At 36.2% G+C, this 25,457-nt stretch overlaps 4 protein-coding genes across 4 annotated transcripts; all 4 read right to left on the bottom strand.

Annotated features, from left to right (window-relative positions):
* Positions 1-894: 894 nt before the first annotated feature.
* Positions 895-3,835, bottom strand: LOC142627253 (GDSL esterase/lipase At5g33370-like). Its single transcript, XM_075801070.1, has 5 exons — positions 3,525-3,835; positions 3,262-3,389; positions 2,604-2,846; positions 1,526-1,778; positions 895-1,290 (listed from the first exon to the last, which is right to left on the bottom strand). Exons 1-5 carry the CDS (start codon positions 3,766-3,768, stop codon positions 1,061-1,063), a joined length of 1,098 nt encoding a protein of 365 aa, XP_075657185.1. The 5' UTR covers positions 3,769-3,835; the 3' UTR covers positions 895-1,060.
* Positions 3,836-12,216: 8,381 nt separating this feature from the next.
* On the bottom strand, positions 12,217-15,188 carry LOC142627714 (GDSL esterase/lipase At5g33370-like). Its single transcript, XM_075801578.1, has 5 exons — positions 14,822-15,188; positions 14,574-14,701; positions 14,159-14,401; positions 13,407-13,659; positions 12,217-12,674 (listed from the first exon to the last, which is right to left on the bottom strand). The coding sequence occupies exons 1-5, from the start codon at positions 15,066-15,068 to the stop codon at positions 12,436-12,438; spliced, it is 1,110 nt and encodes a 369-aa protein (XP_075657693.1). The 5' UTR covers positions 15,069-15,188; the 3' UTR covers positions 12,217-12,435.
* Positions 15,189-21,566: 6,378 nt separating this feature from the next.
* LOC142628652 (uncharacterized) lies at positions 21,567-22,208 on the bottom strand. The gene is made up of 2 exons (XM_075802703.1): positions 21,978-22,208; positions 21,567-21,836 (listed from the first exon to the last, which is right to left on the bottom strand). Exons 1-2 carry the CDS (start codon positions 22,206-22,208, stop codon positions 21,567-21,569), a joined length of 501 nt encoding a protein of 166 aa, XP_075658818.1.
* Positions 22,209-22,234: 26 nt separating this feature from the next.
* On the bottom strand, positions 22,235-24,584 carry LOC142628651 (uncharacterized). Its single transcript, XM_075802701.1, has 4 exons — positions 24,455-24,584; positions 24,002-24,314; positions 23,606-23,849; positions 22,235-22,978 (listed from the first exon to the last, which is right to left on the bottom strand). The coding sequence occupies exons 1-4, from the start codon at positions 24,582-24,584 to the stop codon at positions 22,235-22,237; spliced, it is 1,431 nt and encodes a 476-aa protein (XP_075658816.1).
* Between the last annotated feature and the right edge of the window lie 873 nt (positions 24,585-25,457).

Genomic DNA, 25,457 nt, shown 5'->3' with positions numbered 1-25,457 from the left:
TATTTTTCAAATTGTGAAAAGTTGTGAAAAGACGATATGGCATGCTATTGTTAGGGTGTAAAACTCTCATTCTTACTAGATTGGAACACTTTTTTTTAATGCAAAATTTTTACTACGCATAATTAACTCAAAAAGAAAGAAAAAAAAAATTGGAAGTAAATGAAATTCTATATGACTTGTCTAAATTGACTTTTCCCGAATAATTCTGAATCCTCAAAAAAGATTGGTATAAAGTGGAGATATCGCAAGTAAAGCGATATTTCCACTTTGAGGGTTAAAGCTGAAAACTTCTTAATGAGGTATCAACTTTTTCAAGTCATAAATTGTTATCATCAATCCAAATGATTTCATTAGAAAGTTGACTTCAAGGGCTCTACAACGACGCTAGAATCCCCCAAAATAGAGGCTGCAGGAAGAGCTTTTAACGAGTTATTCAAAGTTGAGGGAAAATTAGTCAAAAAGCTCAAAGCTGGCCTTTTGTGCAGGAAAAACACAATGTTGATCACACGCATCACTTTGCTTTTGTACTCAAGTTTAGGCATTACTAGGACTCTTTTCGTTTGGAGGTGGTGTTAAGAAAGCATTGTTTTGCACTTAATTAGTGTTAGCGGTTTGTGATTGCCCTTAATTAGAGTTTCGGTAGAGGCGATAAAAGAGTTTCATTCAAGCAATTGATCCAATTCAATCCAAGGTGGAAATTCATTAATGTGGTCTCAAATGGGTATATTTGAGGCATTAGTTTTGTGAAAGTTTCGACAGTGACACTTTTTCTCTGTTGTTGCTTATGGATATATCGCGTATGTTTAAGGTCACTCAAATCACGTGAGTCTTCTATCGCCCTTTGAGATTGTTTTATTCTAGTCTTTAAAATTTATGTCAAGCAAGAGATATCAATTATTCAAGAAGAATTTCTCCATTGATTACTTATAAAACAACATATTTGAAGTACATCAAACCCCACGTTCCATGACACACCTAAACAAACTTTTGCCAATTGATTAATGATAGTGAAGAAATAAATTATTTCCTATAGGAAAACAGTGACTCTCAGTTAATGGAGTCATTTTTTATCCAAGGCCATGATAGTGCTGAGGTTCATGGGGCTCATGTAGTCAGTAGAGCCGGTCAGGATCTGCTGAACAATAATTCTGTTCGCCTTTTCAGATGGATGGAATGGATCCCAAAATGCATACAAGTCTCGGTTGGGGCACAAGTTGGAGAGTGCTGTGCATAGTCCAATGCCATTGTAAGGTCCTTGTCCACAACAAGCCATCTTTGATGTACTAAACCCTGCCCAACCACAACATGCTCATGTTATGTCTTATTTTTTTACCAACAAATAATCCTACAATATCCATTGTATAGAAAATGTTCTTTGAGATAAGGAAAATATTCTATCATTTGTGTATGGTTGGGATTATTATTGATTTTATTGTTGTGAAATTTTATTGTGTCCCTAACATTATTGTTTGTGGTTATAATTAAGACATTGCAAATAAATAGTTAGACATTGAACCCAACATACCATATGCTTGAGGGTTAGTAATGAAGTCAGTGTGCGTTTGTTGTGTATTAGCAGCAATGAACACATCTCTGCCAATTTTGTTATTCAGATCTCTTATCATTTGAACGAGTTGTGGGTTGTACAAGGCAGCGGCTCTTTGGAGTTCAGCTGAGCATCCACCATTTGTATTTCGCATGGCCAACTCTGCTGGAACACAACCCAGTGGTCCGGTACCTGTCACAAGAACCCTTCGTGCTCCAAGCTCATAGAGCTTCTGCAATGAGATCAAAAACATTGAAGAAAGCATTAATCATTTGACAAGTGAATTTGCTTTTTTTTTTGGGGCGAATGAAAATGTATTTGGTATTTACTAGTAACCAGTGCATTTTTTTTTTCATACTTAGATTTTCTCTCAAAAATGTCATTCCAATTAAAGTTTATTGTAAAAAAATTTAAGAAATTTTCATTATTTATTTTAAATTATTTTAATAATTTATTATATATATTTTTGTTTTGAAAAGAACTCAATCTCTGGTCGTTTGCTACATATATAATGTAGAATAATTTTTGTTATTTCATACTTAGGGTCTGTTTGAGATCTGTTTATTCTGTTGAAATGAAAATTTTTTGTTGAAAATACTGTAAATAAAGGTAAAAGTTAACTGAAATAGTATAATGAGAGCCATAAATAGTACCAAAAAGTACAGTAAGACCCATAAATAGTACCAAAAATAAGCTGAATAGTAAAATAAATTAGCAAAATTTATCATGCCAAACGGACACTCACTATCTATTTTATTATTCAATTTTAATTAAAATGTTATTTGACATATGATTTTTTTTATTAATATACTAACTGCTAAGGTATGTCAACACTGATTTTCTCTCAAAAATGTATCACCCCAATGTCAAATTGATCATGCACGAAAGAGAAACAGAAAAACAAAAGCACACTGCTTTTGGCCTGAGCAACCAAACGTCTCTACTTGGAGATGTTTTTTGTCTATCTTTAATTTTATTGGTTAATTTTTCGTGACTAGCTAGCGGTGCATTGCATGTAGAGCCAAACAAAAGCACAGCAAAGTTAATGGTAAATTACCTGTAAAAGTTTTTTGTACTCTGAGATGAGATACTTGACATAATCCGGCAGTTGGTATTGGCGAGACCTTGCAGAATAGGGCACCAAGTAGTAGTTGTTTACAAAATCATTGCCACCAACAGTGATGAGGACAAGCGCTTCTTTCACTAGTCTCTTAGCTTGGTCACTTCCAATAAGATTACTTACTCTTTGCTGGTATTCTTGAAAGTATTGCAATTGTTTGTACATTCTTATTATGTTTAGCTGCAAAAAAATACAATTATATATAGGCCATTTCTTAGATTAGCCTTTGCATTTTGATAGTGCTTTCAAGTTTTTGAAAGAAAAAAACTAATTGTATGGGAGAGGCATATGATACAATTAATGTACGTATTAGAATTTCAGTATTTGTCATGAACCATGACATATGGAGTAGTTTTATAAAATAGTGAGAAATTAAAATAAAAGGCATTATCCAAACGAATTATTAAAAGATTAAATATGTGGTTGCAAACTAGAAAAATTAATGGTATTAAAGAAACTTCGCATAGTCTAGTATGGTTGACAATACTTTTATTGTATACTAATTATATCAAATTACGTTAGTGATCATAAAAAGGAAAAAAAAATGTGTTCCTAAACTTGTTGGTTAAACTTAAGATGGCCATTGATCACTTACAAACTGAACTCCAGTGTCATTGAGGATTCCAATGCCTGCTGAAGCAAAGTTGGCACCAACAAGGAGCTTTTGTCCTGTGAGCGCAGGACTCAAGTATGGCAATGTGGGCTCAGAACCGAGCTGCTCACCTAAAAGAGCAAACAATTCACTAAATACATATTTATATACATATTGATAGTCATGCACGTACAAAGTAGACTAGAGAGTAACTTCAAACAACGATTTGATAATTATTAAAGCAATAATGCAGATTGAAACCCAACTGATAAGGTCAGGGATGTTAAGGCCATTGGAGAAACGCCCTGTAGGACGATGAGTTGGATAATCAATGCCATAAGGTGGTGAATCGGCACGGGCAGTTGTAGCCAGGTAGTTGTTGTTGCCATTGTCAACAAGTGAATCGCCAAAGACGAAGAAAGCCCTGGCATCTGCTGTGTGAACAATGTTTCCTATTGCTAATGCAAGACCCAAAATCATCCAAGAAATGAAAGTGGATGAGGCTTCCATTGTTGGGTTTGAGTAACTGTTTAGAACTGCCTTTTGTTTTGGACTCAGAACTCCCTGTAGTTGGTGTAAGACTGGGGATGATCTAGGGTGTTTTATAGCTTGTGGAGTCTAGCAACATTGTATGGATTGGACCACCAAAGATAAAAGCAGGGAGGACAGTGATAATTGTGTTAGCTAGGGGAACAGTTTCTACCAGCTTTGAAATTAATCAATGCCATAAAATATAGATATGCTGAAGATAGCTTTTGGTTCAAAATCTTTAATTCTTGCATGATTTCACTTACAATCTAATCTAAAATAGCAATGTATGTTCGGTTGCTGAAAAATTCGAACCATGAGAGTTGTATATTCTTGAAAGTTTAAACTTACAATAATTATAATTCTCAAGAATTGACAATTGCGATGTTCATATATACTTAGAATTTGAATTTGTATTGTATTTTAAACAAAACTATATCTATAGAATATAAATTTTGGTGTTTAAGATAATCCTATACAATTTGGCCATAAGTAACTAAATAATTGATAACTTTGATAGTTATCGATAAATTTTATAATAACCAATACCTTGAAAATAATAAATATATTTTGTTTTTCTATCTAGCATTTCAAAAAAAAAAAAGATAAAAAAGAATTTAATTTTCTAAAATTAACTTATATAGTTATTTTAAGGGAAAGAAGTGAAAATTTTATTTTGAGTGTCGCATTAATAATTCTCACAAAAGTAAGATAGCTGAGAATTGATATTTCTTATCTAAAATGTGATAATTAAAGTCCCGTAATTTTTGAGAATTGAGATGTTTATAAGAATTTTAATTCTTAAAAAACTCAAAAACTCATGAATAAAAAACTACATTTTCTAGGACTTCTAAGAATTAACAATTGTTAGGGTCAATAGATTGATTTTTGGCAAAATATGAACAAATCCTTGAGTCTTGTTAAGCCTGTAATGTGTTTTATTTTTATTTTTTTTAAAGTCCAAGTCAAAGACCAATTAAAGACATCAAGCTCAACACGTCCTTGATCAATTGAGACAAGATCAACTGCATGCAAGCTCGATAGTAGTCGATTATTAAAGAATTGCAGATTAGTTTTTCTTATGATGCAATTTGTATTATGGTTTGTGTTATGTTAGTTGTAGAAGTGGGTTTTCTATCCCTAATTAAATAAAAGCACAACCATCATTAACGATGTTGTCGCTGCCATAGTGCAAATCAAATCTTAAGCCACAGAGATCTAGTAATTAAGTAACAATACTAGGATCGGGTATATTGTTCTATTGCATGTGTCTTTTATTTTTATGCCACTTACTCTTTGCAATATGGTTGTATGCATAATTAACTGAATTGGAACTCAACAGTATAATTGATTAATTAATCAATTTTGCATAATTTGAGTTAAAATCAATCAAATAGCGACTAAATTTCCTAGCACTAATTTTTGAATGGAAATTTAATTTAGAGTACACCAGCCATTAATTAGCCCTAAAACGAGAACGCCGAAATATCCTTTAGTCTTTCAACATCGATCAGAATGAACCAAAATCGATGCATGTGAGAAGGTTCAATAAGGACCGTTTCACATCAACGTATCAAATTCTAAACGTGAGCCGTGATCTTTAATGGGAAAAGAAAATTCCTGAACCAAAACTCAGTACGACTTAAGGTTACTGTGTCTTTCAAAAAACAAGAATCACCATTTCTTCTCTTTTTGTTGATTGTGATATTAATTATATTGTATAAATTAGTTGGGAATTTTGGTCTAATTTAAGAGAATTTCATTTCAAAACGATTTTTTTTTTCCGTGTAACATTGTGAAAGTAGGGTTTATAGTGTCAAGTCATTTTAAATATTAAATAATATAACACTAAATTCAGATATCTAGGTTTTATATTAATATTTAGTTTAAACCATTTTAGTCTAATTAAAGATTTTAATGAAATGTTGTCTACTGATAGTGACTAAATATTTCATTGATATGATGTAGGCCCCACAATTAATAGAAAGCCTTGAATCCTTTGATATCAACTAGAAACCCCATATGTCAACTTTTAGGTTAGCTTTCAATTAAAACATAGTCATGAAAGGAAGAAGGTACGAGGCCATTTTTCTTTTGTGCCATGTGATATACATAAATGGGATAGGCTTGTGGATGAAGCTGCACTCAATAGTTTACTCTCACCGCTCAAACCCATGACAATTTGGAACAATGAATTATTGGCCCTTTTAAAGAAATTTTTTTATTTTTTTTTTATTTTAAGAATTTGTATCAATTCATGCAAAAATTTTCATTTATTTTATTATAAAAATTTTTATTTTTACACAACCACATCAGGTTATCTATTTTACATTATATTCAATAGAATATTTATTTTTTATTTAATTTTTTACTATTGTTTATGTCCCTTTTTTTTTTCATTGGTTTTCCTTAATTTGTGTGAGAGAGAAAAAGATGAATGAAAAAAAAATATTGATATGCACATAAAACAGTAGTCATATATATTTATGTAATTGGTGTAGCTAGAGATAAAATGATATATTTTACAATTTTTTATAAACTAATGTGGGAAATTTTTAAAATTAAATGTGCAAAATTTACCTCTTAAATTATTATGTACTGGCTTCCAATTAGCTCAATTGGTAAAAAAATTTATGGTTGAATAAGAGATTTGGGGTTCAATCATCGTTTATACTAAAAACTGATTGGTGTTTGGACCCTTAGTCTAATTATAAAGAGCTATCATTAAGAACAGACGCCATAAGTTGAAAATTCTCTATATAAAAAAATTATTATGCACTGTTTCCCTACAAAAAAAAAAAATTATTATGCATTGACTGATTGATCGACTCTATAGGTAATTTGCTTGTTTGGCAGAATAAATGCTCAGTACTATTAGCCGGTGAGAAGGAATGAATGCTATATACCTAAGTTTGCGGTGTGACTTGAAGCAGTGCCAAAACTAATAGCATATATCTTTGCTAATTTCCTACTATATATTAGACTGTATTTATTAGGTTTCTATTTTTAGGTCGGCATTGGATTTGGTTTTATTTTTCTATTTTTAATTTGGAATTGGATTTGGATTTGGTTTTCTTTGTTCTATTTTACGTCGTTGTTTTTGGCCGTGTATAATATAAGTAGAGAAAAAGTTACGATGGATACCTATTCTGGTAAATGAAATTATGGAAAGAGAAAACAAATGTATTTATTGAATTTCCTACTTATCTTAAATGGGTGCCAGGTGGGTTAAGTCGACTTGTAAAATTTAAATAATACATAAAATTTTAAATTCATTTTACACATTCTAAAGTTTACTAATGATATTATCACCATAAAAGAACAAAAATACTAAATGTCGTGGACCACGTCAAATGTGTGATAGTAGCATGTAAAAATTGATATGAGATGATGAGATCCAAGAGTGAGATTGAGAAGCATACACAAAGATAATGACATCAGAAATGTTGAGGTGTAGTTTTAAGGTTTTTTTTTTTTCTTTCAAATTTAATAATGGTAAGGCATACTAAACTATTAGGTTATCGTATGAAAGAAACCACACTCTGTGAATGTGATGTGAATTGTCAATTGTGAATTGACGCATTTGGCCAATTTTCTTGATTTTATTTATATGAAAAACTCCCTTACCCAATTGACCCGTGGGTTGACTTGACCTAACCTAGAAATTAATCAGGTTAGGTTGGTTTGTTTTTACTCGAGTAAAAAAAATCTCGGGTGTGTTGGGTATTTTTCTTCAGGTTTGGGTCAGATAAACAAGTCTAAGTCCAATTTTGCCAAATCTAAGTATATTACTTACACTTAAATTTTTGGGTGTAATTTAGTGTACAATTGTTCTCTTTTCTTTTTTATTTGTTTTTGAACTCTACAACATCTTCGTTTTACATACATATTATGCATATGAGCAAATGATAAAGGCGTATTTTACATACATAATACATGCATATGAGCAAATAATATCTATAAAGGCATTGATTGCACACTCTTGTTAATGTACATAATCTGTACACATTACCTATTTCATATGTTAAATGTGGATATTGTTTGTTAAATTGAGGACGTTTGTATATACAGAGGGTACATTAATAACTAGTGGGGAAGAATATTTTCCCCATATACGTGAGATGTGAGATGGAGGTGTTACACATAAGATGACGAAATTATTGTCCAAAAGTAAGGACAAACGAAACTTGGTTCTTGATTTAACAAGTTGGTATGTTCAGAATCTTCAGATAGTTGTCAGTAACAGATTGTATAAATATGTAAAGCTTAACGTAGCAGGAGAAACGGTTCAGCAAGCAAATTAAACCCCCACTAAATAGATGAGTATTGTACTTTCTGGCAATCTTCTGGTTCCTTGTTTCTCTTTTTCACTGGTAGGTATCTTTTAAATGTAACAATATTATGCAAACTTGAATTTTCAGGCTCTTCAATTTACGACTGGGCTTGACAATAATGAATTTTACAACCCTATCTTAATTACTTATATCACAGAAAGTACAAGGGGTATGGGTTCTTTCTGGTTGGCAAGTAAATGCTCACATGAAACTTGCTAAGTAAAACTGGTTTGCCAATAAAATGTGTGGCTTAAAAGTGCAACAATTCATCATTTTCATTTTGTATAGGTTCTTCTAATGCTCATGGCTTGTACAGTTCCAACCGCATTTTGTAAAGAACATCAAATGCCATTAAATCTACTGCCACATGCACTGTCCAAATGTTTAAACACCTATACAAATGGGAAACTTAATTACCAGAGTTTATCAAGAATTTTGTTTGTGAAGGTGAAAAATGACTAATTTTCACAAATGTAGACCCAGCTGTGAGAAATTGTTGAATTAATAATTTATTCCAATACTTACCCATATCCGTGGGCTCCAGTGCTTCTTCTTTTTCCCCTCATGCGTCAGCCAAGCATGTATCTTCCTACTCCCAATATACCAATTTTCACAACTTGATTACCAAAGTGACAAGTTTTATGTAATCATTATTTTATTTTATGAAATAAAATTATTTTTACATGTAATCATTACTAACATTTTTATTTTTTATTTTTTATGTATCGTTACAATATATTATATCAACAGCTATGAAAAAAAGTTCACATTATTTTTTGAAAGTTTGAGGCGGTAAATTTATCTATCTTTAATAGTCTCTCCAAATCCTAAGTTACATAATGAATACAAACCTTTGACTAAAAAACAATATGAAAACAAAAACAAAAAAAAAATCACCTACGTACAGATTTTCAACTATCTCAAATGTAATGTTGTTAATGTGACATGAGAGAAGTTTGTTAATTTTATGTGTTTGTTATGTCACATAGGACCAGTTTGGATGGAATGGAAATAGCGTGATTTGGCCGTAAATTAACCCTCCATCCAAACTAGCCAATAGGTCATTACAGAAGTTGAAGCCTTGCAACCTTTACTTGGTTGGGAATACATCTTCTTACCACTTCTAATCATACATTGAGGTAACACGCACATGCACATTCTAATTTTTTTGATATATGGTATTTTTGGTAATTTATTTGTTAAATATGAGACAAAAAACACGGTTTTTGATAGCTTTTATGCTAAATATTTTACAAAAAGATAAAAATTAGCATTTTTTTAAAAAAAAAAATTTTATTTATATAGATACACATATTTTTTTGAAAAGCATATGCAAAGAAGAAAACATAAAAAAGCTTTTTGTGAAATGCAAATTTCATCATATCGTGGCTTCTCTAATTTTCTTCACTCCGTCCAATCTAGTAAAGCATCAAATCCAATTTCATAAACTTCATCAATTTGAATTCTAATTTTCCTCCAAATATAAGTACAAAAAATATAACCCAACATTTTTATCTAGCATGAGATTAGCACAACTTTGATTATTACTGGAACCCAATATTAAACTTTTCATTGGTTTTAATTACTGAACCACACTATGTTACACGAGAGATGGGCCTAAAATGAATTAATTATTTGGTCAATGGGTTAATTAAGATTTGTAATTGTGACGTTCTGTTTTTCTTTTCTTCTTTTGTAGAATTATTAAACTAGTGAACTATTGAATCAATTATTAGACATTAAACTTAAAAATAATGTATTATCCAAATATTTTTTTTTACCTGAAGTGTCTTTGTTGGTATTTGTATAGAAAGAATGATTATAAACATGTTATAAAATATGTTCATGTTTCTTTCTTTTTATTATGTGAGAATTAATGTGAATCATAAGGGATTGGCCTGACCTATATGAGTAAGATTCTTAAGAATAGTAATCCATTATAGACCTCCATACCCAATCCAGCTGAATCATACCCAATTTCTTACCTGACTTGTTCACCATGAAGAATTTGCAAGGGGTTTTCTTAAAGACATAAAAACATTAATTTTGTAACTTACGCAAATTAATTTTGAAAATTGGTATGTACTATCTCTCTCTCTACAACAAGAGTAGGCCTATTTGTGGTGGTAAAACAATGGCTTGGGGGTAGGTTCCACTTGATGAAACTTGCCATGAAAAAGACGTCAACATGAAGCGCAAGATGTTGTTTGTATCGATTGGGAATTAATTCCTGTTGCCAAAGCAGATGGAGAGGAATATTTTCTTATTATTCAATACATCACACGTACTCTTAGAACTTAGAAGTGGAAAGGGATTGACTTTTATGTTTTGTATTGTTTGTATCGACTGAAAACTAAATCTTATTTCAAAAGCAAATTAAATTACTTAACATACGATACATCACGTTCTTTCAAGTGGAAAGGGACTGGCTTTAATTATGTTTTAAAACAGAAAAGACACAATTATGAATTTTCAAAACAAGTTTTCATAGCATTAACCAGCCCTTAATCGATAATAATAGCAGCATTAATGATCCAAATGCTAGTTCTTATCTTTGTTTTCCAATGGGCCTCAGTGTTTGGTACATCCGACTCCTGTCTTCTCATCAAACTCATCATTAAAACTAAGTAAACTACCTTTCCTACCAATTTTAATACCTATCAACGTAGTGTCTCTTCATTATGATCGTGACCACTGATTTTAGAACAAGCGACAACATTTTTAATACCGACAGCTAATGTAGGTTCTAAAACTCTATCATTAAAAAAAAATTAAAAAGCTGTAACTACTTGTTTTCTTTTTTGACTTTCTTCTTCTTGTGACAACACATGTTTAGGCATTTAATCTTTTATAAGCAATAAAAGAAAGGAATATATTAAGTTATAAACTAAAATCTTTGTCTTTAAATAAACTTTGTTCAAAATTTTAGTTTTGTTCCTGAATTAAGTATTGTTTAGAACATTTTAATATTAATTAATTAAAATGAATTTATATTACTATATAAACTAAGACTTAGGTATAGTACTTAGGTGCTGTTCCTTAAGTTCCTCTCTTAAGATTCTGCCATGAGGCATTTTTCTCATGAATAGAAATGTATTTTTTAAGTTAACTAGTCATATGACAGAATCTTAAAAAGGGAACCTAAGGAACAGCACCTAAGATACTATATATAAGTTTTGTCATACTATATAAATGTAAAGATGTGAGAGTTAATATGAAAGATGAGAAGTTGGTGAAAATATTTAATCCCATATTAAAAATGAGAGAGCCTATTTTATTCTTTTTAATTGTAGCGATTAACTGGCTAATATGAATTGATTCAGATATTTAACTAGATATGTGTGTAAGGGAGAGGTGAAGGGAAGAAGTGTAAAAATAGAAATGAATCTTCCCCTTCGAATTAATAATATTCAGAAGTATTATTTAGTTTCACTTTGTGTTATTTCTATTATTATTTTTTAATACAAGATAGAATTCTACTCTAACCCAATTTAAGGGTATATGTGTGTGAAGCTCCCTTCTGGAGACTTGAACCCTGGCTCTTGCCTCCCACACCCTACAAACACTTATACTTGTGGAGTGACCATTATTATTGTATTTGCACCAACAAGTATTAATTATGTTAGTTTAAAGAGCATTGGGTATTTTTTTTCTATTCAAATTAATAATATTCAGAAATATTATTCAGTTTTGCTTTATATTATTTCCATTATTATTGTGTTTGCACCAACAAATATTAATTATATTAGTTTAAATTTTGTTCCTGAATAATTTAACCTCACTACTTCTCTTTTAAAAATGAACTGATTGTTGTAAAATTGAGTGATTTTTTTCTATAACTAACTTTAATCCTTACTGATATATATGAGTTCAAAAGTTCAAAAGAAAGCAGAAATTGCACAACATCTGTTTGGTTTAGCAATGATATCATTAATCATTGTTCATGGCAAGTTTCATCAATTGGAACCTACCCCCAAGCCATTGTTATACCACCTCCTACTCCATTATTAGCTAGCACATTACGAGCAAACCTAGGAGAGAGAGAGAGAGAGAGAGAGAGAGAGAGAGAGAGAGAGAGAGAGAGAGAGATTCTGAGTGAAAATTGATTTTGGAATCAATGTTGTTATTAAACAGATTGCAAATCTGGTTAATGCTTATTCATCAACCAATTATACAAACTAACTTTTGAAGATCACGCTACATTGGAATGAAATTCCATGACACGTACAACACAACTTGAATTGTAATACTACATCATAATAAATTACTAACTTATAAAACATATTTTGTATTCCAATGCAAGCAAGACAATTTATTAGGTCATGGTCATAGAGTCCAAGGCCAAGGCGGTGCTGAGATTCATGGGGTACATCATCTCGTTAGAGCCACTCAAGATTTGTTGAACTACTATCTTGCTCGCCTTTTCAGATGGATGGAATGGATCCCAAAATGCATATTGGTCTCTGTTTGGGCACAAGTTTGATGCTACTGTGCAAAGTCCCAGACCATTATTGGGTCCTTGCCCACAACATGCTATCTTGGATGTGATAAATCCTGTTCAGGAATAACAATGCTGGTTAATTTCATTTTCAACAAGGACAAGTCTTTTTCAGAAGTTTAAATCAATATTGTTGAAAATTTATACCAATAATAATAATAATAATAAAAGTTGAATAAAGAAAAAGTGAGGGACCAGACCAGGCTGTTTTCATATCTCTTTCTAAGACGAATTAAAACCATCCAAATCTAACACAAACTAAACTATTGAATGGGGTCTCACAGACATACCCATAAAGGGGTATACGTTGTTCCAAAATAAAATAATCGGGTAGGTTGTTCCATTAAGATACCAATTCAATAGGGTAGTTTCAATAAATTCAAATCAATCACTTTTTATTAAATTTTTGTTTTTGTGTGAATAATCCAACTACCACGTTGTGTATTAGATTCCACACTTGCATGTCACAAAAAAACACATTAGTGAATCAGTCAACTCACTAAAAGATTAGGCATGTTACCCCCAACTTTCTTTACCTTTCAAATTAATTGCTTTCCAAAAAAATAATCATAAAGATTGAAATAATGTAAAGTAATTTGACCGGTATTCTTAAGACATTTGTTAATTAATTATTTTAAAAAAATTTTAATACTATTCTCATAAAAATATAAAGAGTTGTCAAAAATGTCAATTGCAATCTTCATTTTTCATAAAAAATTTCTAAAAATATTTCCTAAACTGATGTTTTTAAGACACTCCGTTAACATTTCCTAAATGAAAAGACATACCATATGCTTGAGGATTACTGATAAAATCATTGTGCATCAACATAGTATTGGCAGCAATAAAAATATCGGAACCAATCTTGCTGTTGAGACCTCGAATCATCTGAACAAGTTGTGGGTTGTACAAGGCGGCAGCTCTTTGCAGATCAGCTGAGCATCCACCATTGGTGCTTCGCATGGCAAGCTCTGCTGGAACACAACCTAGTGGTCCAGTTCCTGTCACAAGGACCCTACGTGCTCCAAGATCATATAATTTCTGAAATCACATTAACTTGTGATATTAGCTTAAAAAAAAGTGACACAACTCATATGGCACGTGTAGTAGATAAATTCTGGACCACAAGGCAGGTTGCTTTTTGACTCAAAATTTAAGCCATTTAGCTTGATAAGAAATCTAATGATTAACATTAAGTCTAACGGTACAATAAATTTTGCATCTGTTGCGGTGATGTGAATGGTGATTTAAGTGAAAATAATGTTATACTAATCACAATTTACTGCCTTAATAATTTGTAATTTTTTTTTTATCTTTGTGACAGTTTAAAATAATTAATTGCATCGATTAGAAGCAAATAATTAGCAACTTTATCAAGATATGATAGGTTATTTCTCTCAACAAAAGATTAAGCATGTTACCCTTTTTAAGTACACATGTGGCCTATACATATATATTGGTATTGCACGTAGCACATTGTGTGCAATTGTGCATGTAAAACCAGAAAAGTTAGCTAGCCAAGGCAATAAATAGGATTTACCTGTAGAAGTTTTTCGAACTCAGAAATGAGGTACTTAACATAATCCGGGAGATTGTATTGGCGAGATCTGGCAGAGAAAGGCACCAAGTAGTAGTTGTTAACAAAGTCATTGCCACCAACAGTGATGAGGACGAGTGCTTCACTAACACGTCGCTTTGCCTGCTCAGCTCCAATTTGAGCAGCTAGTCGTTGCTGATATTGTTTAAAGTATTCAAATTGTTGGAACATTCTGATAATGTTCACCTGCAAGAGGTAACATATATTAATTTAAGCCTTGCATGATTCGGATTAAATTTAACAAATCTAAAACTGTATCCAAGGTCGTGGCATTTAAAATGTGGCAATTTGTAAAAAATAAAATTTTAACCGTGAAATGGGTCTCGCAAATATAAATTGAGACAGATGTTAGACTTACGAACTGGACTCCGGTGTCATTGAGAATTCCGATTCCAGCAGAAGCAAAGTTTGCACCAACAAGTAGTTTTTGTCCAGTGAGCTGTGGGCTCAAGTATGGTAACAATAGGTCCGTGCCAAGTTGCTGACCTGAATGTACATTTTTTTGTGTTAATCAATCGTACAAGACTCATAAACAGTTACAAATTAATGAATAGAAGGTTGGAATTTTAGCATGAAAAATAATGAGAAAAAGGAATGTAACCCAACAGATAATATCTGGAATGTTGTAGCCATTAGAGAATCGGCCAGTAGGTCGATGGGTGGGAGGGAAATCAATGCCATAAGGAGGAGAGTCTGCTCGGGCAGTGGTTGCCAAGTAGTTGTTGTTGCCATTATCAACCAGTGAATCTCCAAAAACGAAGAAAGCCCGAGCAGCCTCGGTTTGAGTACTAAGAGTTCCCAATGCCATGACCATGAAAATGATCCATGAACAAAAAACCAATGAGCTAGCCATGGAATTGAAAGTAGAAGAGGAAAAACAAAGGAAATGATATATGAGAAAGACTAAAGTAGCTCTATTTGTGTCCACTGCACAGTACACAATCAACTGTGGGGTTGGTATGTGAAATCAAGAATAGGGATAAGCTTTATATAGGTAGGGGTTCTTGTTGTTTGGAGAAAATTAAGGCCCAATAATCACAAAAGCAAGGTAGTACAGGTAGTTGTGCATGGCAATGCAGTGAGGTCATCCCTGATCACAGTTGTCAAATCCAAAAATATGTCCTTAATAATCTTGTCGGTTTTTATTATTATGATTTTTTAATCCAAGCTTAATTTATACCTGCCTTTCCAAATCAATCATTGCGTAACTGAGTAAGAATAGCATTGAACATTGCTAGTGTATATTGTGTGTAACGACATTGCTTCATAGCTAGAGATAGCATGGTTGTGTTTATACGTTGAGCACTTTCGATAGGTCAAATTCAGTCAAAGACTCAAAGCTACGTATCCAACACGAAATGAACCTAAATTGTGTTATTATTTCGGATACCAATAATATGCATGATAGGTCTAGGAAATGGTGACTCAACCAAACATTGATCATAACAAGAGTAATTAACACCGGATTAAGACGGTCCTAATCAGTGCACCTTAAAACTTTCTAGGTGTTCATAACTCATCCCTAGTAACACCTTAAAAGAGTAATGGAGCCAAGATTTCAATACAGGGGGAAAAGATCAAAAGACAATAATAATAATAATTAAAAAATAATAATCAATATTACTAATAAAATTATAAATAATGATAATTGTAAGAGCGCAAATTGGATCCTAAGCCCAAAAGGTAATACAATTATGGCACAACGAGCCCAACACAATGAATTTGTAGAGAGTGGGTTGGAAACTAGACTTTAATAATTTGGAAAACAACTATAATGGATCTAGAGGACAAGATAAACCAAGATAAACAGGTTTAATGCTAAATAACTTTTCCTTGGCAAAGTCCGAGAAAGAGTAGCTCTTGTATATATCTTTCTTAAACTTGGTTACAATTTCAATTCTTGTTGCAACAGTGTTTCCTCCATAAATTCTTAGATGAACCTGCCCCTTTCTCTGGAGGATTTCTTACATTATATAGCCCCTTTTGGCTGATTTTGGCCCTCCATTTGTTGATCATATAGGCCACTACTCTAGTGCTTGTCCCATTAGACACCTTCCTAAATATTCTACGAGTGCTTGTCCCATCAGACACCTTCCTAAATCTTCTGTGAGTTGTAGCAACCAAGACAACACTGTTCAAGGGTCTTCTCCACATAAATGCGGCCAGAGGGTATGGTGGGGTGCAATAAATGTAGTGGCAGCTACCATCCCTTCAGATACGCCAGGTTTACCTCCCTCTCTGAAGCTCTTCCTTTACAGTGCGACCTCCTTTGGCAATGTGCCATCAACGTGGCCAAGGCTCGCCTCCCTGGCCTTACCGTCTGAGGGTATGGTCTTCTCGGAACTACATCGGCCTCCTCGGCATCGGGTATGACACGTGACATTATTACATTATTAAATTTATATATTTCATAATAGCCCCTCAAAACTCCACTTTTTCTCTCTTGTCTGAGGAGAAAAGTGGGGTTTTGATCCTGAGTGATTGACTCCACAAGCTTCTTTGATTTTCCCACGTGAGAGCATCATCTCGCATGTCCTGTAACCATTCCTGACGTTTCGAAGTTCGAAACGTCTCATTAAATGCTCCATGCCGCGCCTTGTCCCCCACGTCCTACGGTGAGATGGAGATCTTACGGCTAGTATTTTTCCTCAAAATTTGGGTGGAGTAACTCCTGCCCAATTCTACTTCCTATATAAGGTGCTTGGGGGACTCATTTCTCCTATTTTTCAAATCTTCAATCTTTCAAGAAGCTCTTGAGGTGACTCCAATCATTATTTTCGTAAGTTCCTTGTTTATCCTAACCTTACTCTTAAGTTCTTTTCTCCTCGACCTTCTTTTTTCTATTTCTTCCTTCAAAAAAGTTCTTTCTCTTTACCTTAGCCTATTTAGATGGGTAGGTTTGCTCACTTGGTAGATATCCCCGCAGGTATGGAGGGGTTTAGGGCCTTGTATCATATCCCTCGGGGTGTTTCTTTGAGGTATTGCCCTTTAGGTGGGTGGCAAACCCTCAGAAGAGAGGGGGATGTCGTTATTCCCGTGATCGTCTTCATGGAAGGGGGAATAAGGCTTCCTATGGGTAGAGTGACCAAGGACTATTTGACCGCCTATAGGATTTTCCCTCATCATTGCGCACCCAACTTGTTTAGGGTCTTAGGTAGCGTAAACGCTCTTAACGAGCTGTTGGAGTTGGGCCTCACCTGGCATGACGTTGTTTGGATGTACGAGTGCTATCTGCTAGCAGACTCGGGCTATTATCTTAAGTTTAGGTCTTTTGACGTTAGACTCATCTCGTGTCTCCCTAAGTCCAACAAAGGCATGAAAGATGACTTTCTAATCGTCTCGGGTGAAGGGCATGACAGTTTTCACTGCCTAACCTAGGAGGGACACTAGGTTGGGTATCCTAGGTTTAGGTCTTTTAACACGGGAATTAGTTTTGTAGTTTGCTTCTTTCTTCATTCCTTTAGTAGTTTGTTTCCCTCTGACTGATGACTCACCTTTCTAACTATGGTTTTGCTTCTCAATTTTTTTTTTTTTTTTGTAGATGAAAGATACGCGGCTCCCAATCTCAACTTTTTTAACGTTCCAGATTTCAACAGGGTGTTGAGATCCGAGGTGTTTGTGAGCAAGGATAGAGAACTGAGAGCTGTCCATCTCATCCTTGACTTCAAGCCCCTGTCCAATAAGTTTCAGGATGTAGGCAACACGATCAGAGCGGGTGATCCTCAGCTGGCTTGGATTGACGTCTCGGTGCCTAGATATCTAGCTCGAGAAGTTACCGTGCAGGTCTAGCTGCCTTCCCATCGTTCTCCGCGTGAAGAAGTGGTTTTGAGAGAAGAAACAGCTTCCTTGTGCCTATCAGTCGAGGAGGAGATAGACCAGTTTTGACTTGAGGAAGAAGAGAGGGAGGAGCAGGGAGAGCCTGTGATTCAGGTCTCAGACTCGGAAGACGAAGGCGTTCAATCCTCTGATTCGTCGTTGCGTGCATAACCAGCAGTTTGGAAGAAGAAGAAGAAGAAGAAGAAGAAAAAGAAGAAGAAATGCCATTGGAGAGGAAGAAGGGGTCAGGCCTCCGTTAACTCCTCGCGGGAAGGTCCAAGGGGTCGGCGCCTAAGGATGTCTCGGGCTCTGCGCTTCCTCCTCCTCTTTTTTCTCTTTCAGTCAACCCCTTCGTGCTTGCCAATCTGAAGAAGAGGAAGAAGGACAAGGAGGTGGCCGAGGAGGGGGAGTTGGTCCCCTACAATGAGGGAGTTCCTCCAAAGATACCCAAGATGGCCAAGGGCAAGGGAAGGGCTTTCTTAGTCGAGGGTAAGAAGGCTGAGCACATAGCTGAGGTGCTCCCTCTGAACCCAATGTGGAACCCTTGGCTGGAGCTGGACGGGGCAGCGATACCATGAAGCTCCACCATCAGGGAGTTCTAGAGAGGGAACGCCCATTACCTTGCCAATGCCCTAGAGCATCCCCTTTTATTGCCGAAGGATATGGCTGCTTTGAAAAATGTGAAGCAACAAGATCTGTTTCTATCCCTGAAGAGGGACTTAGCCGTGGTAAGTTTTTCGACCCGCCTTACTAACTTCATGAGAGGGTATCTTTTTCTTCTTTGATAGGGTATTCCTTTGTCATTTTTATGCAGGCAATCCAGGACGTTTTCATGGACTAAGAGTGGGTGGAAGACGCCCGATCCAAGGCTAGGCTCGCGGACAATCTTCGCGCAAAGACCAGCAAGGCTCTGGCCATTGCCGAGCAAACGAATAAGGAACTTGCACAAAGGTAGCCGTTGAGGACAAGGGGAGGAAGAGAGCTGAGGCTGGCCTTAACAACGCTCAGACGTAGGTTGAGGAGTAGCGTAAGAAGCTCCACTACACTGAGATAAAGCTGGCCACGGCCAACCAGCAGGTCGCAGATTTGTAAGCAGTGCTGGAGAAGGCTAAGGAGGTGGCTCGGGCGGCTCAAGTAGTTGCAAATACTTTGGAGCAGAAGTTCTATGATCTTGGAGTGCAAGAGACCGAGGCCTGCCTGATTGATGAGTTGGCTGGAGTTTGTAGGGACTACTGCCTTGAGGTGTGGACCGAGGCATTGAACTTGGCTGGAGTTCCTGCTACCTCGGAGTGGAGAAGGGCTGAAAATGTGTATTGTCCACAAGACCGTCGAGAAGCTCCTAAAGCGGCCTCAAGCCATAAGATGGATACTGCCCCTACTACAACAGCACTAGTGCAGCCTCCCAGCACCCAGGCCCTTCTTCTCCGCCGCCCCTGAGACCTCCAAAGGGCTTGTCAAGGCTGGTGACCTAGGCCAAAGGGTGGAGGTGGCTAAGGGTAAGGAGACTACCCAAGGTAGAACTCAACTAGAGGACAAGGACAAAGGTAAGGAAGCTAAAACTCTTTCAGAGACCAAGGGCCCGAAGAAGAAGGCCACCTCAGGCAAGGCTGCTGATCCTCCTATCTCTCAGCCAGCCAGCAAACAAGATCCTCTTCCTCCAACCCAGATTTAGCTTAGGATTTTTTTTTCTTCCTTTGTATCTTTCTTTTTGTTGCAGCAGTTTGCCATGTTTTATGATGTACCTTTCCTTTTGATTAATGAAAAGACATTAAATTTTGCTTTATGACAAGTGAACTTTCATTTTCCCTGCAATATTTATCTCTGATTGGATGTAATAACAGTTCTATCTATTGTTGAGAGGTTAGATTGATGATGCTTCTAAGGGTGGAAACCCATACTTTAACATAAATTTAACAGTGATGAATTGTTGTTAATTCAAGTAAATCAAGCCCATGTAAATAGTGAGAAAAATAACAATGTGTTGATACTAAAAATTGTTTAATCAATAGGATTGTTTAAGTCCTTAAAGACAAACGAAACACTTAGTAGAAAAGGGGTGTTTAAGGTCTCTCATTTTAAGAGTACTTATGAATGTACCTTCAGAATCCTTTAATCAAAACCCAAGGTGAGTCATTGTTTTCTCATAATGGTGTATATGTCGAGGTCTCATCCTTGGTGAAATTGTGAGGTGTTATTTTACTTAAGGCATGTGGTCTAAGGGACCAAGCATGGCCAAGGTTTTGCTTAACTCTTAGAAAATTTATTAAGGCGTTAATTTACCCAAGGTATGTGGTCTGAGGAACCAGGTATGACTAAGATTCTGTTTAACATCAAACCAGTAATCAAGAATATTAATTTACCCAAGGTATGTGGTTCGAAGAACTAGACATGAACAAAGTTCTGTTTAATATTCAACAAAGTAACCAAGAATATTAATTTACCCAATGTATGTGGTCCAAGGAACCAGGCATGACCAAAGTTCTGTTTAATATTCAAACAAGTAATCAAGAAAATTAATTTACCCAATGTATATGGTCCGAGGAACCAGCCATAACCAATGTTCTGTTTAATATTCAAACAAGTAATCAAGAATATTAATTTACCCAAGGTACGTGGTCTAAGGAACCAAGCATGACCAAGGTTCTGTTTAATATTCAAACAAGTAATCAAGAATAGTAATTTACCCAAGGTACGTGGTCCAATAAACCAGACATGACTAAGGTTCTGTGTAATATTCAAATATGTGGTCCGAGGAATCAGGCATGACCAAGGTTCTATGTAATATTCAAATATGTGGTCCGAGGAACCAGGCATGACCAAGGTTCTATTTAATATTCAAACAAGTAACCAAGAATATTAATTTACCCAAGGTATATGGTTCGAGGGACCAGACATGACCAAGGTTTTGTTTAATATTCAAACAAGTAACCTAAATATTAATTTACCCAAGGTATGTGGTCTGAGGGACCAGGTATGACCAAGATTCTGTTTAATATTCAAACAAGTAACTAAGAATATTAATTTACCCAAGGTATGTGGTCCAAGGGACTAGACATGACCAATGTTTGTGGTCCGAGGGACCAGACATGATCAATGTTCTGTTTAATATTCAAACAAATAATCAAGAATATTAATTTACCCAAGGTATGTGGTCTGAGAGACCAAACATGATCAAGATTCTGTTTAATATTCAAAAAAGTAATAAAGATAATACATAACGTCACATGTAAAAACATGACAGAATTGCCTTTCATTAATAATAATACCTTTGCTGGTTATTTATATTCCAGGGGCGTGGCACAACATTTTCGTCTAGATCTTCTAGGAAGTATGCACCTATACTAGCTACCGAGATGATACGGTATGACCCTTCCCAATTGGACCCTAACTTTCCCTATGCCCGGTTTTTTGCAGTTCTCATAACCTTCCTTAACACCAAGTCCCTAGGGGCTAACGATCTTAACTTCACGCTTAAGTCATACCCCTGTTTGAGTTTCTGTTGATAATATGTCAATTGAACCATGACATTTTCTCTTCATTCTTCAATCAAATCCAGGCTCTTTTCTAGTAGGTTTTCATTGCTGTTTGGAGCGAATAAGCTTGTCCTCAGCGTTGGAAATCCAGTCTCTAGAGGAATCACAGTATCGGCCTCATAAGTCATTGAAAATGAAATTTCCCCGATAGACATACGAAGGGTAGTCCGATATGTCCAAAGAACATGTGGCAACTCGCCCACCCATTTACCCTTTGCATCATCCAACCTCTTTTTGAGTCCATTTACTATAACTTTATTGACAGCTTTTGCCTATCCATTCCCTTGTGGATAAGCCGGAGTTGAGTACCTATTCTTGATACCTAATTCACAACAGTACCTTTTGAAAGCTTTGCTATCAAACTGAAGTTCATTGTCAAAGATGAGGGAATAAGGAATCCCAAATCAAGTGACAATATTCTTCCACACAAACCACTTGGCATCCATGTCCCTAATATTTGTCAGTGGCTCTGCTTCAACCCATTTGGTGAAGTAGTCAGTGTCGACCAAAAGCCATCTCCTATTTCCTGCTGCTTTAGGGAAGGGCCTTACAATATCCAAGCCCCATTGAGCAAAAGGCCAAGGGCTAAATAGAGGGTTAAGCACACCTTTATCTAATGAATGTTTGGAGCAAATCTCTGGCATTGGTCACACTTCTTCATGTTTGGCCACTAATATCCCTGAGTGAGGACCTTATGAGACAATGATTTGCCTTCCATATGACTTCCACAAATCCCCTTATGTAGCTCTTCTAGGAGTGGTTCTACTCCTTTAGGATGGATGCATAGCAAATATGGTCCAGAGAAAGAGTGCTTGTACAACTTTTGATCCTCGAACAACCAAAACCAAGGAGCTTTTCTCCGCATTTTATAAGCCTCCCTTTTCTCCTCGGGCAAGATGTCATCCTTAAGGAATAGCACAATAGGATCAATCCAACTAGGCCCTGCCCTAACTTGATGAATATAAGCCTTCTCCCTCTTCATCTTAGTGGGCTTACACAAATTCTCGACCAAGATAACCCAAGGTAAGCTCTGCACCGAGGAGGTTGCGAGAGTGGAAAAAGAATCTTTATGCGTGATTCTGCTTCTAGTCATTTTCTGTAAGGTGAAAGACTTGAACCTTGATTGTAGGTGCCTAACTTGACTAAAATATCCTTGCATCCTCAAATCTCTAGCTTCCAATTCTCCATTTACCTGGCCAACAACCAACCTTGAATCTAAAAATACCTCTACTGTTCTTCCTCCCATTTTTTGAACTATATCCATCACAACCAGCAAAGCCTCATACTTGGCCTCATTGTTCGAGGCTGAGAAGCCCAATCTCAAGGATTTCTCAATAGTGATCTTCTCAGGAGATACCACAACTAGCCCCACTCTAGATCCTCTTTGATTAGCTATTCCATCAACGTATACCCTCTAGGTTAGAGGTTCTTGCAAGGACACCATCCCAATTGATTTTCCATTCATGTTATGCTTTTCTCCCTCTTCTTCCAATGGAGATTCAGCAAGGACCTGGCTTTTAATAAAGGTACGAGGCATATACTTGATATCAAAAGCCCCTAGGATTGTACCCCATTTGGTAATCCTTCCGTGTAATTAGCTCTCCGAAATAGGAATTGAAGAAGAAGTTGGGTTAAAATCACAACTGTGTGAGCTTGGAAGTAATGAGGGAACTTACATGTAGCATGCACCACTACCAAAATGACATTCTCTAGTGGTAGATAACGAACCTCTACTTCATGCAATAACTTGCTCACATAATAAACTGGTCTCTACACTCTATTGTCAACTCGTATCAGTACTAAGCTCACTGTATGGGAGGCTACAACAACGCAAGCAAACATAACTTCCTCTTCTTCGGGCCTGGACATGATAGGTGGGCCGAGAAAGGTATTCCTTTAGCTATTGGAAGGCCAAGGCACACTCCTTGGTCCACTTAAATCCCTTCCACTTATGCAACAACTAGAAGAAAGGCCTACACCAATCTGCTGACCGAGAGATAAGTCGGTTTAAAGCAGTAGTCATCCCTGTCAACTTCTGGACCTCTTTGGGATTCCAAGGAGGTTGCGAATTGTTAATTGCCTTAATCTGATTAGGGTTGACTTTAATTCCACGATGAGTGACCATGTAACCCAGAAATTTACCCAAGCCAACGCCAAAAGAACACTTGGAAGCATTGAGGCGCAGTTTGTGCTTCCTTAGTATTTCAAACGTGTTCCCGAGGTCACCCACGTGCTCAGATACTACCTTACTTTTTACCACCATATCATCTATATAAACCTCAAAGCTAACAGTATTTAATGGTACCCTTGAAAGGCATCTAAAAAGCTCATTCGAGGATGGTTTACAGTTGCATCCACTAACTGGTCTATTTGAGGCATGGGGAAGGGGTCCTTTGGGTAGGCCTTATTTAAATCCGTGAAGTCCACACATACTCGCCACTTCTCATTTTTCTTCTTCGCCACCACTGTATTGGCCAACCACTCAGGGTAAAACACCTCTTTAATGTCCCCGACCTGCTTAAGCTTGATCACTTTCTCCCTGACAACAACAGAATTCTCCTTAGATGAATGTCGAGGTGGTTGCTTTTTGGGGATGGCAGATGAATTGACATTTAAGTGATGGCTATCCACCCCAGGAGCTTTATAAGCACTCCACGCAAACACATCAATGTTTCTCTTAAGAAATACTACTAGCTCCTCAGAAATACTACTAGCTCCTCCTTCTCTTGAGGAGGCAACTAAACTCCAACCTAGAAGAACTTACCCTTATCATCACCAATAACAACTTTTTCTAACTCCTCACACCTTGCCTCTCCTACCACCACATCTGCAGACTACACTGGTACCATTGATTGATATAAACCCTGCTCAACAGTAGCCGACGACTCACCTCTAGCCTGATGTCTGATTACAGCCGCTAAGCATTGTTTGGCCATAGACTGGCTTCCTACCAGATCCTCGACCCGATCCCCTGACAAATACTTCACCTTCAAATGCAGGGTAGGAGACACGACCCCCATGGCGTGGAGCCAAGGTCTTGCCACAATAGCAATATAGGGGGAGTATGCATCTATGCATCTACCAAGATAAAGTTTACTTCCACGACTTTTGACCCTATCTGAACATGTAGCCTAATTTGTCCCTTTGGAAAGACAACCTTCCCATCGAACCCTATCAAAGGGGAGTCATTGAAAAATCTCAAAGCTAGTCAGGCCTCTAATCTACCCCTCTTCAAATCAGGGAGCAAGTCCTCTATAGATGGCCAAGCTATAGACATCACCTTGGATGGCTGAGAACCAGTCCTTCCTAGAGCAGTAAGAATGACACTAATCGTACCTAAATGTGGTCTTGTAGAAGCATCTCTTTATGCTTTAGACCCTGCTTGACTACCTTGCCGACTGGGTTGATACATGAATTGCTTTAACTTTCCACTTCGGATCAGTTGCTCTAGGTGACTCCACAAAGTCCTACAATCTTCTATGGTGTGTCCTCACTCCTAGTGGCATTGGCAATGTAGGCTTTAGTTGCGCTTCGTGGGGTCTCCTCCCATCTTATTTGGCCATTTAAAGTATGACTCATTCTTAATTTTTTCTAGGATTTGATGTACTAGCTCTTGGAACACCGTGTTAACCACTTGAGTAGCATTAGATCCAGATTGCCCAGCAAGATCTCTCTGAGGATGGTTATTGTTGTATCTGTCCTAAAAGTGGTCTTGTAGAAGCATCTCTCTGTGCTCCTGACCCTGCCTAACTACCCTGCCCGCTAGGTTGATCCAAGAATTGCTTTAACTTTCCACTTTAGACCAGTTGGTCCAGGTTACTCCACAAAGTCTTGCAATCTTCAGTGGTGTGTCCTCGCTCCCGGTGGTATTGGCAATGAAGGCTCTGGTTGTG

This window comes from Castanea sativa, chromosome 3, assembly GCF_040712315.1.
Source record: "Castanea sativa cultivar Marrone di Chiusa Pesio chromosome 3, ASM4071231v1".
Taxonomy (NCBI): Eukaryota; Viridiplantae; Streptophyta; class Magnoliopsida; order Fagales; family Fagaceae; genus Castanea; species Castanea sativa.
Note: the sequence above shows the minus strand (reverse complement) of the source record. Positions and strands in the feature narration are given on the sequence as shown.

What these genes read in the sequence shown, in the direction of transcription:
- LOC142628651 (XM_075802701.1), bottom strand. Translation starts at nt 24,584, where the DNA reads ATGGGGGTCGTGTCTCCTACCCTGCATTTGAAGGTGAAGTATTTGTCA. An exon ending in AATCAGACATCAGGCTAGAG is followed by an intron (nt 24,315 to 24,454) that starts GTGAGTCGTCGG and finishes AAGTTCTTCTAG; the next exon opens with GTTGGAGTTTAGTTGCCTCC. An exon ending in AAGAAGAAAAATGAGAAGTG is followed by an intron (nt 23,850 to 24,001) that starts GCGAGTATGTGT and finishes AAATACTGTTAG; the next exon opens with CTTTGAGGTTTATATAGATG.
- LOC142627714 (XM_075801578.1), bottom strand. Translation starts at nt 15,068, where the DNA reads ATGGCTAGCTCATTGGTTTTTTGTTCATGGATCATTTTCATGGTCATG. An exon ending in CAACATTCCAGATATTATCT is followed by an intron (nt 14,702 to 14,821) that starts GTTGGGTTACAT and finishes ATGTACATTCAG; the next exon opens with GTCAGCAACTTGGCACGGAC. An exon ending in AGTTCGAAAAACTTCTACAG is followed by an intron (nt 13,660 to 14,158) that starts GTAAATCCTATT and finishes ATGTGATTTCAG; the next exon opens with AAATTATATGATCTTGGAGC.
- LOC142627253 (XM_075801070.1), bottom strand. Translation starts at nt 3,768, where the DNA reads ATGGAAGCCTCATCCACTTTCATTTCTTGGATGATTTTGGGTCTTGCA. An exon ending in TAACATCCCTGACCTTATCA is followed by an intron (nt 3,390 to 3,524) that starts GTTGGGTTTCAA and finishes TTGCTCTTTTAG; the next exon opens with GTGAGCAGCTCGGTTCTGAG. An exon ending in AGTACAAAAAACTTTTACAG is followed by an intron (nt 1,779 to 2,603) that starts GTAATTTACCAT and finishes ATCTCATTGCAG; the next exon opens with AAGCTCTATGAGCTTGGAGC.
- LOC142628652 (XM_075802703.1), bottom strand. Translation starts at nt 22,208, where the DNA reads ATGCCAGAGATTTGCTCCAAACATTCATTAGATAAAGGTGTGCTTAAC. An exon ending in GGTTTGTGTGGAAGAATATT is followed by an intron (nt 21,837 to 21,977) that starts GTCACTTGATTT and finishes GGGAATGGATAG; the next exon opens with GCAAAAGCTGTCAATAAAGT.